The sequence below is a fragment of the Epinephelus moara genome, chromosome 7 (assembly GCF_006386435.1).
Source record: "Epinephelus moara isolate mb chromosome 7, YSFRI_EMoa_1.0, whole genome shotgun sequence".
In the NCBI taxonomy this organism is placed as follows: domain Eukaryota; kingdom Metazoa; phylum Chordata; class Actinopteri; order Perciformes; family Serranidae; genus Epinephelus; species Epinephelus moara.
The window spans coordinates 6,805,149-6,823,133 of NC_065512.1; the positions used below are offsets into that span (position 1 = coordinate 6,805,149).

Here is a 17,985-nt window from a genome sequence, read left to right on the forward strand (position 1 = left end):
AATAGAACCCAAAAAGAACTCTGAGAGAACTTTAGTTGACAGACTTCTAATAGAACCCTAAAAGAACTCTGGAAGAACTTTAGTCTAACAGAACTCTAATAGAACCCAAAAAGAACTCTGAGAGAACTTTAGTTGACAGAATTCTAATAGAACCCTAAAATAACTCTGGAAGAACTTTAGTCTGACAGAACTCTAATAGAACCCAAAAAGAACTCTGAGAGAACTTTAGTTGACAGAACTCTAATAGAACCCTAAACGAACTCTGAGAGAACTTTAGTCTGACAGAGCTCTAATAGAACCCAAAAAGAACTCTGAGAGAACTTTAGTTGACAGAATTCTAATAGAACCCTAAAAGAACTCTGGAAGAACTTTAGTTGACAGAATTCTAATAGAACCCTAAAAGAACTCTGGAAGAACTTTAGTCTGACAGAACCCTAAAAGAACTCTGAGAGAACTTTAGTTGACAGAATTCTAATAGAACCCTAAAAGAACTCTGGGAGAACTTTAGTTGACAGAATTCTAATAGAACCCTAAAAGAACTCTGGAAGAACTTTAGTCTGACAGAACCCTAAAAGAACTCTGAGAGAACTTTAGTTGACAGAATTCTAATAGAACCCAAAAAGAACTCCGAGAGAACTTTAGTTGACAGAATTCTAATAGAACCCTAAAAGAACTCTGGAAGAACTTTAGTTTGACAGAACCCGAAAAGAACTCTGAGAGAACTTTAGTTGACAGAATTCTAATAGAACCCTAAAAGAACTCAAAGAACTCTGAGAGAACTTTAGTTGACAGAATTCTAATAGAACCCTAAAAGAACTCTGAGAGAAGTTCGACAGAACTCTAACTCTGAGAATATAACTTGCCTCATTAATAAAGCTTATAGTCAGAGCTGGCTCATTTTCATGTGTGTGTACTGGACACACCTTCTGTCACATTTATAAGATTGACTTTTTAAATTTTGATTTAGTTTGGCAGAACTAAAGCAGCTGACCTCATCAAAGCTTCCTGCAGGCTCGACCCCCGCATTGACCACAGACCGTATAAATGAGCTTCTACCTGGGATAGAAGTTGTTCTCATCTCGATTAAATAATGTCATGCTGACATTTTTATAACGAATGAAACTTGTCAGATTTAGACGTAACTTTAAATGTTTAACGTCACATTGAAACTGTCACTATTATTGTCACATTGAAAGAAAGAAAAAAAGAGGAGGGATATTGATCTATTATCAGTCTTCTTCTTCCTCTGCCATGTTGCTGCTGTCACACTACCAAAGAGCTTTGAATATATTGTTCTGGTCAGGCCCTGGAAAGAAAGAATAGATACATATATAGAAACAACAGGTTGAAGAGGAGAGGAAGAAGAGACAACAGGATGAAGAGCAGAAGAAGAGACGAGAGGATGAAGAGCAGAAGAGACGACAGGATGAAGAGCAGAAGAGACGACAGGAAGAAGAGAAGAAGAGATGACAGGATGAAGAGAAGAGATGACAGGATGAAGAGTAGCAGAAGAAGAGACAGGAAGAAGAGAAGAGACGACAGGATGAAGAGTAGCAGAAGAAGAGACGACAGGATGCAGGATGCAGATGCAGGATGCATTCACTGTACTTTATTTACAATATTCAACAAACGTCCAGCCCTCAAACTGTTAAATAGAAAGAACAGAAACTGCTGACAGACAGTGAACGCATTGTTCAGGGATCAGTTTATACTGAAATAAATACAAACATCAATATTTTCATTTTGAATATAAAACAAACAAACTTATTCCTCAACATCCATAAACACTGCTGCTTTGTTTATTTATTTATTGTTTATTTATAAGTGGAGACTGAAAACAACCTGAACTGCACAGTCCAGCAGGTTAAGAAAACCAAACTTATTATTATTTTTATGAATTCAAATTGAGACAGACTTTTAGTTTTTATTCAAAAGGAAACTTTTCATAGTTTTGTCGGTCATTTAATTTTTATCAGTAACAAAATATTTTACTGTTTTTGTTAAGTTTTATATTTAAAGCTGCAGTCGTATACCGTCTGTCATCAAACTGCAAAATAAAAAACTGACAGATTAAACTAAATGAGTCGTTAACCTTTGACCTGCTGGACCGTGAGTTCAGATCTGAGTTCAGCTCCATCACACCAAGCAGCAGCAGCACCACATCCCAACTCTGTCATGGATAATAATAATAATCATTAGAACAATAATAATCATAATGAATAATAAACAAAAGAAAATCTTCAACATCATGTTTGAAAGATTTATTCAGACTCAGCGACTCAGACACATTTCATAGACGAGAATTCAATTCACCAAAGAACAGGAAGCTGGAGGCGTCACGTCGTAACGGACTCTTATAAAACAAACCACCAAACTTTATAATTAGTAGGGCTGCCTCCTAATGGTCGACCAAACGTTGAACAAAAAGGTCATTAGTCGGCGAGATTTCATTGGTTGCTTAGTCGCCAAATATGAAACTCTATTAGAAGGTGCACCTTGTCAAAATAAATCAAAACCTATATGACTGGACCATATGGGACTTTAATTTGAAAGGACAGACACAGGAAGTGTCTACGCTCAGCAGTCAGACAGGAGTCAGGTTAATTTCCAGGGCTGGTACCTGCGGTTAACAATGTTACTGATACTGTTCTTTCTCACACCTTCAACTCAAACCACCAAAATATATCATTTAATCATTACATTAGTATCGTAAACATGCGGCAACTAGTCGACTAATGGCCCTAAATGACGACTGTTGGTCGACTAGGAAAATTCTCAGTCAGGAGCAGCCCTTGTTATTACTCAGATTATGTTTCTCCTAATTCCGACACCTCTCTGGTCGTAACGCGACGATGCCTCCAGCTGTCGCCTTCGTAGATTTAAGACAATAAAACACGTGACGCTCTCTCAGTTCACTTTTTGTTTCCAAACGTTCAAAGAACCAAAATAATGAAGTGAAATAAAACATTGAAATAAAACCAAACAGGAAACTGAAGGAGAAGCTGAGGGTCAGATTTGTGTCGTCGCCCTGAACGACGACGGAGAAGAAGAAGGATGATGTCACAATTATGTCATGATGATGTCGTGAGGTGAGCACCAGCAGGGAAGTCTGAGGTATCTAACACACACGCACGCACACACACACGCACGCACGCACATCTTCCTCCACAGGAAGTTAGTGTTGTGAGTTTTCAACATAAAACCCAGATAGTTTATCATTTGTACAGTACCATCATCATCATCATCATCGTCATATAAAATCTATCTGTCATATTAACATTATAAAGATTTTTTTTTATCTTTTTTAAAAAACAAACTCATGCTAAAATCAACATTCATATGTACAAACTGTTCCGTCGTTTGGCTTCCTGTCAGATAACGACTTCTTCTTCTGTCTGAATATGAACACTTGGTCTTTAAAAACACTGAGAGAAGAAGAAGAAGAAGAAAGAGGAGGAGGAGGAGCAGACCGTCAGACTGGAGACCAGTGTGACGACGCTCTGCTAGAGCTTTTATAAAATCAGACTGCAGCGAGGTGAAAAGGTCAAAGTCTTCTGATTTCCTATGGGTCCCTGAACATCTCTATTTGTGGTTCATAGTGGATTCGTCTGACGCTCTGATTTACAATTTACACAAGACGACCACTGAACGTCACGTTCGATCACGTCACCAAGACTTCATCGTTCAAAAATCAGAGACGCAACGATTTCGAGCTGCGACTAAAAGTCAGCAGATTGTTTTGTTCCAAATTCAAACTTTTCCAGTTTTAAACAGAGACAATATCAACTTGTTCATCTTCCGAAATAAAGAGACATGAACGTGACGCCGATTCAAAGCAGAGAAAGGCCTGCTGGGTAATGAGCGGCGGGACAGACAACATCTTTCCTGAGACGTTTAGAAAACAAACGGAGCCGACAAACATCATCGGAAGAGTCAAAATACAAAATCAATAAATTCAACTCTTTGATAAAACTTTATATATTTATAATTTTTACATCTTTATATCCTCCAGTTACATTTCTTACATTTCTTTCTGTCCTCCAGTTTAATTATTTATAATCTACAAGTTCAATTTTTATAATTTACATTTCTTCATATCTTTCAGATTCAGTTTAGAAATAATTATTTGTGTTTTGGCTTTTCAGGTTCAAATTATTTGTTTTTTGTCCAGACGACTTTAGAAATTCATCCTGATACTCGTTACAATCAATTCAGAATAAAACATATATATTAATGAATTTTTTTAAGATGTTAAAAACTTTATTTTGTCAGAACAAACCACAAACAGGAAGTAACCAAACAGAGATTTTTAGAAAATAAAAGTAAAGTAATAAAGTCATGCTTTTAATATTCACTGCAAACCTGACCAGGATTTATTTATAACTCATCTTTATTTATTATTCATCTTTAGTGTTTCACTTTCTAATCTTTTTCTTCTCGACACATTTAATCTTTAAATCTGAAGGACTTCAATCTCAAACTGAACAAACTCGACACAAGTCATTAAAAAACATGATTTGATTTTGAATACGGAGAAACTTTTAAATCAGACATGATTTCACTTTTAAAATCAATAAAATAAAGTGAAACACGACTGATTATTGATCATTATCCTCATGATGAGTAATTTAATAAATAAAACAGTGAAATATGTGACAGTTTTCAGACTCTTACTGACGGATTGAAAATAATCAATCCTTAGTGTTTTCTTGAATCTTAACTGTGATATTTATTTATTTAAGAAGACGTATTAATCACATTTATTGATTAATGTTTCGACAGTGGAACAGACTGATTCTTTAATGCAGTTTGTTGCAGCAGAGTGACGGCACTTTACAAAAGTTCAGTTTCTCAAACGTCTCAGAAGTTTCATAAACAGACCAGTTTTTCTGACGTTTTAAATGTTGAATCTGAAAAATAAAGTCTCGTTAAAGGAGAATTAATTTACAGAATAAAACACTGGTTTGCCTTCAACATTATTAATTAGCATAGGTGCTAAAACATTGAACCGCTTCCTGTACGACCTGAACACAGCGTGTCCAATCACCACAGAGAAGTCTGTGCCAGAAGTGCTGGAACCTGACCAGGCTGTTAAGGTGGAGCAGGTTTTTTTATTGTAGCGACGATCTCAGCTGCGAGTTTTTGATCCCAACTCTGTTGTAACTGTTCTTAGTGTTTAGATTTCTTTTGTTAATGGTGTGAGTTTGTTAATAGTGTTTTTTATTCCTACATATTTATATTAACTCGTTTAGTTTTAAGTTTTATTTGCCTTTGTAATAAAACTTCTTTCACGTCCTTAACATTGTTTTTTAATGGTTTTAGCAGCAGTATCAGAGAAAACTAAACGATACCCAACCTCTGTTCTTAACTGTGATCATACTTTAATTAATAAATAAACGAAGGCTGAATATTTGTTATATTTCTTGTTATTTCTTTGACTTTAGTTCATTAAACGTTACAATCTTCCAACTCCGTCAGTGTCGACTCCACTTTCTCCTCAACGAGCAAACGTCTGACGAAAGATCCGTCTGGATCAATAACCTGATTATTAAACTCTCAGCTGACGATGTAAATATATCTGTATATATATATATGATAATAATAATAATCTGTATATTTATATACAGCAGTGATAGAGACATTCAGAAGCTGTTTGTTGTTGGCATCATTCAGACAAACGGAGAACAGCATGTGTCTAAAAACTACAGTCGCCCTTTTTATTCTCAAACGTCACATTATCTCGTAGAAAAACTCTGTCCAGGAAGTCTTTTATTTTGTAATACAAAACAGGAACTGATGTCAGAGGGTGGACATCAGTGTGGCTCACCCTGCGGAGAGAGAGAGAGAGAGAGAGACTCTCCGCCATGTTGTCCTCATCAGTCTGAGGCTCACCTGCAACCGGAGGTCACCTGACCGCCCAGCAGGTCACCTGAGTGTCCGGTCAGAGACCGAAGCCGCTCACAGAGGGAGTCCCTGCTCCATTCTGATTGGTCCTCCGCCTCGTCATAGGCTCGACTCTTTAGGCGGGTAGTCCACGTTGGTAACCATGGTGACGACCGTGACGATCTCCTCTGGCCCCGTGACGCTCGTCTGCCGCTGCATCTGAACGACGCGCTCCTCCACGCAGCCGGCCGACAGCCGAGCTTCAGCCTCGTGATCCCAGCATTCCTCGATGGTCTCACAGAGCACCGCCAGACCCTGAGGAGACGGAGACATCCACAACACGGTCGGAACAACACACAGACGGAAACATCCACAAACACGGTGTATTATAGGCAAGATGTGAGTGGTGTATTATGGGTAATGCAGTCTGACTCACAGCATGTTTCTGCCAGCACTCTCTGAGCGTTGGTCTCAGCTTCTTGTGGACGACCACCTCCTGCATGTCCTCTAGAGACGGATGCTGACCCACCTCCTCCTCAAACGGCAGCATGTACTCGTCCAACGGACCTGGACCAGAGACAGGGGGGGACCATCAGAGACGGGGACAGTCACAGAGACATCACCACAGAAACAGACGGTGATGATGAAGTGCAGCCTCGGACATTATCTTGGATCTTACCGTCTGCAGCTTTGCAGCGCGAGGCGAGCTCCCACAGCACCAGACCCACAGCGTACATGTCTATCCTCAGGAAGGCGTCTCTCTGGAAGTTAATGGCTCCCTCCAGGACCTCCGGGGCCATGTACCTCCTGGTCCCCACCTGGAACACAAACAGAGACCTTTTAACAACTGGTGTATGTCTCTAGACACTGAAACACAGAGCTGATGCAGGTACTCTCTCCTGTGTGGTGACATCACTCTCATTTCAATAAACTTTATTCAGCTGTAACAAATTGTTCTGTGAGTACAGAGAGTTTAAAATGGTCAGAGATGCAGGTACAGAGTGAGAGCTCTGTTTTGGCCATAGACTCTTTGTTCTCTGTCATTTACTGATTCCTGTAACTGTCTGAATCACCTGCGTGTTGATGATGAGGTGAGACAGGAAGTGTATGATATAAAGAGCCAGGAACACTGAGACTGTAACAGGTGTCCTCTCTCAGGTGGACTCACCTGTCCATGTGTGTCTCCAGGAGATTTCCCTGCCTCAAACCTGAGAGCGAGGCCAAAGTCAGCGATGCAGGCGGTCAGGTTTGACTTCAGCAGCACGTTCTTACTCTTAAAGTCCCTGAAAAAAACACACGCAGGGTGAGACCTCTTTCTGACAGGGCTGCATCTGTACCTGTGTGTGTGTGTGTGTGTACCTGTGTGCGACGGCAGGTTTGTGTCCGTCCTTGTGTCCAGGGATGTCTTCGTGCAGATAGGCGAGACCTCGCGACATGGACTGAGCGATGAGGCACAGTTCAGACCAGGAGAGGACGTTGGCCTTCAGGTAGTCTGTCAGAGAACCCTGAGAGAACACAGAGCGCAGGACATGACCTCACGTCACATGACCTTATGGTGTTTGACTTGAACACCTGCTCCACCTGTGAGCGTCACATGGGACACTACATGAACCTGAACAAAACTGATCGGAGACCAGCACAGATGAAACAATCTAAACTCATATATTAGTCTGTATATTACAGTATAGATTTTCTTTTTACACACATAAACATATGTATAGTGTTTATATATTTTCATTATATATCTTTATTTTTTATTATTATTATTATTATTATTATTATATTGTATATAAAAAGTCACCATCCTATATTTTGAGAATTATTTATTTTTAGAAAAATAATTTATAAATGTTTTATTATTATTTTGATTATTTACATTATCATTTATACTTTAAATTAATTTTATAAATGATAAAACGGTTGTTTAATATTAATAAATAATGACGTACACCCAACACTGCATGCAAATAAACTAAAAAATAAAAATAATAATGCTAAATATCAATAGTAAACAAAAGAGTTGATTAATGAAGACAGATTTGAACCTGTCTTGTTTCACAGTTTAATATTTATTTGATTTAATAAGATGTGATTAATGTTTGTGCTGCAGTTCTGTGTGTGTCCAGCAGGAGGCAGCACCTTCTCATGGTAGGCGGTGATGAGCCACAGCTCCAGCTCCATGTTATTCCCTCTCTTCTCGGCTCCCATGAACTGCAGCAGGTTTTCGTGTCTCATCCCGTTCAGGTTGAAGATCTCGTACTCGTTCTGCCACGACTGCTTGTGCTGCACGTACACAAACAAACAGAGGTCAAAGGTCACGACTTGTGTGACGCATCACTTCATTCATCAGCTCCAGTGCTTTATTCCCACTTCTTACAGACATTAATAAAGAGCAGCGTGTGTGTCTGTGTGTCTCTATGTGTGTGTTCAGTCTTACAGCTCACAGCTTTAATCCCCCCTGAGGCTGACTGGGTCCTCAGCCAATCAGCATCCAGGAAACTCCCCCTGACCTCAACTGACCACACACACACACTCTGACAGCAGTGTTTGTGTGTGGGAGGATTCAGTGGTTCAAACTGCCTCTGAGTATGTGCACAGTGTGTAGTGTAGATATGTATATGTGTTTGACTGAAGCTGTGGCAGCACGGTGAACAGGAACAGGAAGTAACATCAACCACAGGAAGTACAGAGCAGCTTCTTTCCTTAACTATCCACTGAATCCATCAGAAACAAGATTTGATTTTGTTTTAGCTCAGTGTCAGCTGCTGATTTTAACCACAGAGAATATCTGTAATTCACTGGACAGTCATGGATTCAACCAATGGCGTGTATGTGATGGATGATGGTGTGTTCGAGGCAGCTTGGAGAGTACATACCTGGATGGGGAAGATTTTGACAGCCACATATTCACTGAGCAGCTGAGCCTTCCACACGCAGCCGAAGCGCCCCCTGGCTTTGATCTCCAGTAACTGCAGTGGCTTCTGACCCAGGATGGGGGAGGGGGGCATCGGGCCGGGGTCCTGGAACAGAGTCATGGACACAAACTTAGTGAGTGTGGTCGATGTGACCTCAGAGACTACGATGAGACATGAGTATACAGTGTAGCCTCAGAGACTACGATTAAGACCTGAGTATACGGTGTAGCCTCAGAGACTACGATGTAACCTCAGAGACTACGATGTGACCTCAGAGACTACGATGAGACATGAGTATACAGTGTAGCCTCAGAGACTACGATTAAGACCTGAGTATACGATGAGGCCTCAGAGACTACGATGTGACCTCAGAGACTACGATGTGACCTCAGAGACTACGATGAGACCTCAGAGACTACGATTAAGACCTGAGTATACGGTGTAGCCTCAGAGACTACGATGAGACCTCAGAGACTATGATGAGACCTCAGAGACTACGATTAAGACCTGAGTATATGGTGTAGCCTCAGAGACTATGATGAAACCTTGTAGACCATGATGATAAATCATACTACGATGAGACTTCACAGACTACGATGAGACCTCAGAGACTACGATGTGACCTCAGAGACTACGATAAGACCTCAGAGACTGCAATGTAACCTCAAAGACTACGATGTAACCTTAGAGACTACGATGAGACCTTAGAGACTACGATGAGACCTCAGAGACTACGATATAACTTTAGAGACTATGATGAGACCCCAGAGACTACGATGAGACCTCGGAGACTACGATGTGATCTCAGAGTGTACGATGAGACCTCAGAGACTACGATGTAACCTCAGAGTTTACAATGTAACCTCAGAGACTACGATGTGACCTTAGAGACTACGATGAGACCTTAGAGACTACGATGAGACCTCAGAGACTACGATGAGACCTCAGAGACTACGATATAACCTCAGAGACTATGATGTAACCTCAGAGACTACGATGTAACCTCAGAGACTACGATGAGACCTCAGACTACGATGTAACCTCAGAGACTACGATGAGACCTCAGAGACTACGATATAACCTCAGAGACTACGATGAGACCTCAGAGACTACGATGAGACCTCAGAGACTACGACATAACCTCAGAGACTACGATATAACCTCAGAGACTACAAAGCGACCTCAGAGTATATGATGTAGCCCCAGAGACACAAAACACCTAGTTAAACATGGATTAAATCAATAAAATAAAAATAAATATAAATAAAAACACATAGCCGCCGTAGGTACTTTGTAAATCCTGAACACAGATGTATAAATGCAACTTTACTGAGGCTCAACCAGCGTTCTAACAAATTCATATCAATCATGCACATCTACTGATCAACAAATAGAGACATGATCTGTTGTAAACAACATCAACAACCAACACAGAGAGTAAACAAAAATAAAGTGGCAGCAAAACAAAAGAAAGGTCAGGCTGCAGGACGATAAAGATGCAAAATTAAACCCAAAAACAGGAGAAACATTAAATGAAACCAGTGATGAGGTGGCGGTGAGACAATGCAACGTTTAAACTTCTTACCTCGATCATTATATGAAAGGCGTGCTGAGAGGCAGAAACAGTTCACAGAGTCAGAGAAGAAGAAGAAATACACAGATTCACCTGATCTGAGAGTTTATCTTAGCTGTTTTCTGATATCAACTCCAGACTACAGGGTCGGGGCTTTTGTCCAGAGTTTCTCTTTCACACGTGGCACACAACACTGGACTGTCTGTGTCACAAACATTCTCACCTACTGTAAATAATTCAGTTTGGTTTTGGCTAATCGCTGTCACGTTGATGGTTCATAATTTGGTCATTAAGAACAGAGTCTCCTGCCGTTCCTTGAATTTGTGTGACGATTTTGGCATCGGCCCTTACCGACATAAGTACCAGAATCTCTTTATCTCTGCAGCTACTTGAGAAAATGACCCTTCATCAACTGGGGATGTTTGTTTTCTTCTGGTTTGTACGAGCAGCATGATAGAAACATCATCAACACGCCTATGCTGTGAATTCTCTGGCTCTGTTCATACATGGGCTCAATCGGACATTACACAGACTTTCAGTGCGAGCTAAATGGATAACGTCAGTTTAATGTCCGAACCAATTGATTCAGACATGTGTGTCCTCACATACAGCTCCTCCAGGTGATGTCTACATCACTTCAGGTTTGTTGTTTATGTTTAACTTGACTTGGACACTTCAACATTTCAATATCTTCATGTAAATGATTAGACTGCAGCTTTCCGAATGATGATTACAGGTTTGAAACTCAGGTACAGGTCTGCAGGTCTGCAGGTCTGGTTCTGATAGGTATTGTGTTTATCTCACCTGTGTGGGCACCAGGACAGGTGGGTAGGCCAGTTTGTGGTGACGGTACATCCAGAAGGAGATGAGGACGATGGCGGTTACAGCCATGATGGGAACCAGCGAGTACATCAGAGTGGTCAGCACTGGAGTCTTCTGAGTCACTGGTTTGTTCGTCGCTACGGCAACACGGATAGGGACAAAAAATGAAAGTCAATGTATTAAATTACAAAACTGCAATGACAACATGGTTTTACACACACAGACACAGATGAGCAGGTGAACAGGTGAGCATGTGGACAGGTATCTTACTTGTTACTGGTGGCAGGTAGCTGTCAGGGCTGTAGAAGAACTTGTCGTTGCACAAACTTCCTTCACAGCAGCAGAAGAAGACTTCAGGAGCATCTTTCCTCTCCACACATTCACTCCTGCAGCAGAAGAAGCAGAACATTTATAGAGACTCTCTGTCCTCCAGAGAAGAAGAGCATGATGTAATCACTGATGTTGGTATGTGTTTAATGAGTCCCTGAGACTCACAGATGGTCATTTAAGCAGGTCTCCAATAAAAGTAGATTTTTTAAATTCTAATCACACTTTTGGCGATTTCATGATCGGGATGATTTTTGGGTCGTGGGGTATTTTTTTGCTGCAGTACTCTGAGTGGCAACTGGGAAAAATTGGTGGCAAGGATAAGCGGCGCTTCTGGGGGTCTGGTTACGTCCAATGGTTCAACACTGGTTACTGTCAGTATATATTGTTAGCTGGTCTGAGACAGAAAAACAAGTTCTTCTACCATCCTATGGTCGTCATGGTAACCACTTACCTGTCGTAACAGTTGACATCGTCCAGCCAGCAGCCCTGTTTGACCACCTGAACCACTCCAGAGACGTTCTTCCAGGTGGCGAAGCAGTGAAGTCTCTTATCTTTCTCTCCGGAGCAGGTGACCACCCCGCTGAGGTTCCCCCGACTCCCCAACGCTGAGGAGGACGAGGAGGAGGAGGAGGAGGAGGAAGGGCTGTAGTTGTAGTGGACGCACTTCTGAGTGTCTGAGCGGCCCAGGATGGCACCTGATGACGAGACAGCGGAGAAACTAGGGTCAGACGATGTGATCAGAAGCCTGACCTGCCTCTGTGTGTCGATACGATCAATACCAGACGGAGCGATCTGTCACATGATCACTGACGTTCAAACTGATTGTTATTAACAGAGAATAATGAGGGGCTAATTAATCATGGCACATGTCTGTATTCTGTTATCTATCATCAGTATTCATCTCACTGATCCTGGTACTACTATCACACTTTGAGTATCCTCGAGGAGTTTTACTTTGAAGATCCTCCTCAGCACCAGGTGACAGGCTGGGACGTCTGGGCTCGTTTTACCTGAGGGTGGTCTTACAGGGAGGTCACTACTCCTCCACAGTTTATAGTGATCAAACAGTGAGATAAACTGTGCTCACTGTGACATGATCACTCAGACATGATGATGATTTTACAAGATAATAAACTGGAGATTAAAAGGATAGTTAAGATTTTTGAAGAGGGGTTGTATGAGGTACTGATTATTTACAGCAGATGGAGCTCAGTGTGCCCCTGACTCTGAATTAACCCTTTAAAACACCAAATAACACAAATTGACTAACTGGAGGCAGCACTAGATCAGCAGCTCCTGTGTTCAATGATGTTAAATCTCTGTTTTTCTCAATGGAGTCTGGCTTTGTAGAGAGCGACACAACAGCTTCATTGGACATCACAGTCTGACTTTAAGGTAAAGTGATGAAAATACACTAAATATGGCGTACACTAAAACTGATATGGATTTTTTTAGGTGTCTGAAATACATTTTGTTGCCGGCCCTCAGCAGCACATTGCTTAGCTTCCATGTCCGACATATACTGTAGGTAAAACTACGACCTCATACAACCCTACTTCAAAAAAAAATCTAAACTACACCTTCAAACTAGCCTGTAAGAACATACTGTGGAGAAAGAAACCCTCCACCTGGTAATAAAAGCTGCAGGTGTGATCAGCCGATTGATTATTATGTAATATCCAGTAATATTAACATGCTGTCAGAAACTGATCGATAAGCACTCAGCTGTTGGCTGTGGAAACATCTGAGCATGCTCAGAACAGGAGGGGAACACCTAACAGTAAGGCTGGGCAGTATATTGATATCATATTGATATGAGACTAGATATGATGGTAGATTTTGGAAACGTGGTCAGTGTTGTCTCTTCCTGGTTTTAAAGGCGGCATTACAGTAAAGTGATGACTGTTCCGTTGTTTATCATTATATCCACATTACTGATGATTATTGATCATTGAATCAATATTTAGACAAAGCACCAACAGTCAACTCCACAATATCCACGTCAAAGTATTTGGTATAAAAAATATTGTTATTATTGCTACTGCAGATGATGATGATGTGATGATGGAGGTAAACAGGTGTTACAGGTGTTCACCTCCACAACAAACTGCTTCAGTGTGTTTTTCAATGATCAGGAACAGAACTGCAGCTGTGAAAGAGTCGACTGAGCTATAGACTCAGTGCACATTCAGGTCCATCACAGGAAGTGGAAACTATTAAGTAAGAGATCACATACAGCCACAGGTCATTACAGCCATATAAATCCCAACAGGGTGATACAGGACCCCGATCTTCTTATTAAACTGGACTTTTTCTGCAGCAGACGGACATAAATACTTTTCAAACTGGTGCTACATTACAGAGAAAACAGGTAGAAAACCCAGACCATAAAAACCCTCCCGCTGGTGGGTGACGTGATGATGATGATTGGCCGTTTTTCCACAGGAAACAATATGACAACTGAATGGTAACAATTGATCTCATATCAAAGCTAAACATTAAGTTAAAGGAGGAGAGAAACAGAGGGGCGGGTCTCACTCTCTCAATCCACTTCTTTGCTCTTTGTGTCCATGGTTACGAACATACAAAAAAGCAGACATACAATCTGTAGTTCGAGCAACAGCCCCACAGCCAGCTCACAACTGCCAGATCAAGAGCTAGCTCAAAACCACTGCATCCGGAGCCAGCTTTAAACGGCTAGATCCAGAGCCAGTTCAAAACCACCAGATCCAGAGCCAACTCAAAACCAACAGATCAAGAGCTAGTTTAAAACCACCAGATCCAGAGCCAACTCAAAACCAACAGATCAAGAGCTAGTTTAAAACCACCGGATCCAGAGCCAGCTTAAAACCACCAAATTTAGAGCCAGTTCAAAACCACTGGATCCACAGCCAGTTCAAAACCACCAGATCCAGAGCCAGTTCAAAACCAACAGATCCAGAGCTAGTTTAAAACCACCGGATCCAGAGCCAGCTTAAAATCACCAGATTTAGAGCCAGTTCAAAACCGTCAGATCCAGTGCTAGCTCAAAACCACTAGATCCAGAGCCAGCTCCTGTCTGCATACAGGCACCTTGAAAAATTAAAGGCTTGATAATGTTTATGTGCTAAAGTCAGCATGCTAGCCATGTTAGCTATTGCTGATAACTGGCAGCCAGAAACAAATTTCAGTCAGGATGGAACACTTTAGTCAAAGAAAACTTTACTTTGCAGTATTATATTTGGCGGTAGGGCTCTGTTCTGGGGCCTCTCTGCCTTTCCTAGGCCTACACAGAAAGCCTCTTTCAAACTCCTACTTGGAAAGCCTGAGGCAGAAAGAGTAAACCTTCCTGCCCTTCCATGCGCCTATATGGAAAGCCTAAGGCTACAGCAAAGACCTCCCCGGGAACAGAACAGAGCAGTGTCAATGACAAACAGAAATGACATCGATGAGTCAGACACAGCATGAAAAGGAGGAGCTGGGGTGGAGGCAGGTTGCAAAGTGGTTTGCGAAGTAAGCAGCAACAGTAGGCAGGCCAGAGCAGTTTAAATAGGGCGCCCTGAATGAGATTTGCCAGTTGGTTGCATAGAAAGGAATCATGTGATCTATCGGCTGATGTAGCTGGGATGTGAGCTTGACATCATGCCCAATATCAATGATCTATTGTCCGTTTGATGATCTAAACAAATAACAGGATTCCTTCCTAAAATGAGCAGTAGTGAAAGTTACTATTTTCTGTTGTGATCAAGGAGTTGATGATTAGCAGACAGTGTTAGCTGGCTAGCACGCTAGCTAGATCAAACGTTCTGTGGTTCAACATTAAATCATATTCTATAGGGACATCTCCACAAGTATTAACCAAGGAAAATAAGTCAAATCCATGTTTGACAAAGTTGAGTTTTTACAATTCCTCATGACGACAATGCCCTCGGGTAGTTTTCAACCCCACGTCAGCAATTCAGCTCACGTTAGCCCAACACACACACTCCTCTCCTGAGTGTGCAGCAGCGATTATAACTAAAATATATAGATTATAATTAACTGGAGACAAACCTTTTTTCTCTGCTACATGTAGCTCATAAACCCAATAATATAAAAATGAGTTACTGATATCAGTTGAGAAATATAAATGTTATAGTGCTTTTTATGAAGAAAAAACACAACTCTTGTTTACTGTCATTTGTTTATAGGCAAGTCCTTGACTCTCCAATATGGCGGCGACACTGGCATCGCCAAAACTACATTATTTATCATAGCTGGAATCTGCAAAAACAGAAATTATCATTGGATTTTCAAACTTCCGACAGTCTTTGGACACATCATGTGGGACAAATACTTCTGTCAGAGAAACAACATAATCAATGACTAATCTGGTGCTTCCTATTCTATGGTGGAAGTTAGGTATTGCAGTTGTATCTTGTATTTTTCTGTCTGTGCTTTTATTGTTGTTTGTACCTTGCACTGTTACTTGTGTTCTTGTTGCTGAGTCCTTTGTAATTTAAGGCCCAGCTATGGACGGGCATTGCAGATTAGCTCAGGCTATAAATGCTGTGGTGTGTGACATTATGTATGCTACATACTAGTCCCTATACAGATCATCATTAAATAAATAAATCTGAGCTCTTGATAGTGATATTTCATCAACATCACTATTCCACATCTCAAATTTGGCCAACTATAAACCGTCTGCACGAAACCAACCACACAAAATGGCTTTTTTTTTCAACTCCAGGATTTCATCTTCTCTTTACCTTTAAACATCGAAGGTTAAGTTTTAAAGCTCGAATAACTTAATGTATGGTGGAGGGAGGGTCATGCACGTTTCCCCAGTCACTCAGGGAGGTTCAAGCAATAATATTTGGGGCTTCAAGGAGGGTCACACCCCAGCCACCCTCCTCCTCTGATAAATACAGAACAGTTCCTTAGTTTGCAGCCAGGTAGACTCACCTGAGGAGCAGGAGATGAGGAAGACACTGAAGGCCAGTTTGGTGGCTGATCCCATTGTGGATCCAAAGACAGGAATTCTTAATTTTACTGTTAATCCCAACGTGGATTCTCACGTCCCTTTAACTGCTCCGTGTAGAGGACACCGAGTACCGGCTACACATCTGATGCAGTCCCGGTTTACCGTGATAAAATATGACACATTTCCAGGACACGGAGCTGCAGATGTAACCGGTGTGTGTGAGGACAGGCCCGGTGAGAGAGGCGGACACAGCCGTTTATATCAGCTGACTTTGGGATCAAACGGTGTTTCTTCACGGTGTAATAACGGCTAAAGTTAAAGTCATTGTTGGCGTGTGACAGTCCGGGTGTGTGCAGCATGCAGCAGATAAACAGCCTTCTTCTTCTTCTCTGGTGTCAAACTGCACATTTTCATCGGTTTGCACTGATTTCTGAAGCGGGATTAAGTCGAGCTAAATAACCGTCGCTAACTCCCGTTAGCTGCAGATACACAAACCTCCACTTTGTCTCCACACAGCTCAACCGACCGTGTTCACAACATGTTAACGTGTGAAATAAGATCCGAGGTCAGAGTCCACCGAGCGAAGCTGCCGCCGTTGAGCCGCCTCTGACGACCACAGCTCGGTCACCGGACAGCTAGCTGGCCCGGCTAGCTGTTAGCTTAGCTCCGAAGCTAAAAGTCGGAGTGGTTTCCTGCCTGGATACCGAGGAGGTGAACCACAAACCGCAAACAGAACCACACAGGCCTCCGTTAGCGTAAATGAGCCCGGAGTGGACCGAGATAAACATCCGAGGATCGGTGCTCCCCGCTGGGTTCGTCTCGTCCTCACTTCCACTCTGTCCTGAACGAGCACAGGCAAGATGGCCGCCCCTCAGATTATTTTGGTTTTTTGTTTTTTTTTTCACCTTCTTCCATAGTAATCTGTCAGAGCGGTGAGGATCACGTGACTGACACCAGGATGAGCCAATAGGCTGCGTGGAAAGAGCTCGACACGGATTCTTCCCCCAATCCCGTGCGGCGTCCTGACGCAGGACGGCTGGAATGTCGAGAAGGCCCCGCCCCCTGTCAGAGAGAAGCACCGCCCCCTGTCAGAGAGAAGCACCGCCCCCTGTCAAACCATAGTGTACTACTGTACATACATGATGTCAGTGTTTAGAGACAGGTCACCAATTAAAGGACAAACCGTCACATACTGTACATACATCCCATGGTGTAATGGTAGCTGAGGAGGCGGGTGTACAGCTATGTAGATAGAGAGGTTACTGTGGAAGAAGTGTTACTCTGCTTTATAGTCCAGTGGCGTTATGGGTGATAGGTATTCTGTAAATGGATAGAAAAAAAGAGGTGGTTACACAAAGAGCATACGCTCCACTAAACCACTGCATACATGATGTTAGCATGTACAGGCAGGTAACGAATGAAAGGACAAACCACTTCACAGCATCTAAGCGAGATATCTGAACTCTCTCTCTCTCTCTCTCTCTCTCTCTCTCTCTCTCTCTCTCTCTCTCTCTCTC

At 41.9% G+C, this 17,985-nt stretch overlaps 1 protein-coding gene across 1 annotated transcript; it reads right to left on the minus strand.

Annotated features, from left to right (window-relative positions):
- Positions 1 to 1,581: 1,581 nt before the first annotated feature.
- Positions 1,582 to 17,376, minus strand: acvr2aa (activin A receptor type 2Aa). Its single transcript, XM_050048750.1, has 11 exons — positions 16,450 to 17,376; positions 11,975 to 12,218; positions 11,464 to 11,579; positions 11,176 to 11,330; positions 8,760 to 8,903; positions 8,023 to 8,166; positions 7,243 to 7,388; positions 7,052 to 7,166; positions 6,563 to 6,701; positions 6,320 to 6,450; positions 1,582 to 6,198 (listed from the first exon to the last, which is right to left on the minus strand). The coding sequence occupies exons 1-11, from the start codon at positions 16,502 to 16,504 to the stop codon at positions 6,004 to 6,006; spliced, it is 1,584 nt and encodes a 527-aa protein (XP_049904707.1). The 5' UTR covers positions 16,505 to 17,376; the 3' UTR covers positions 1,582 to 6,003.
- Positions 17,377 to 17,985: the final 609 nt, after the last annotated feature.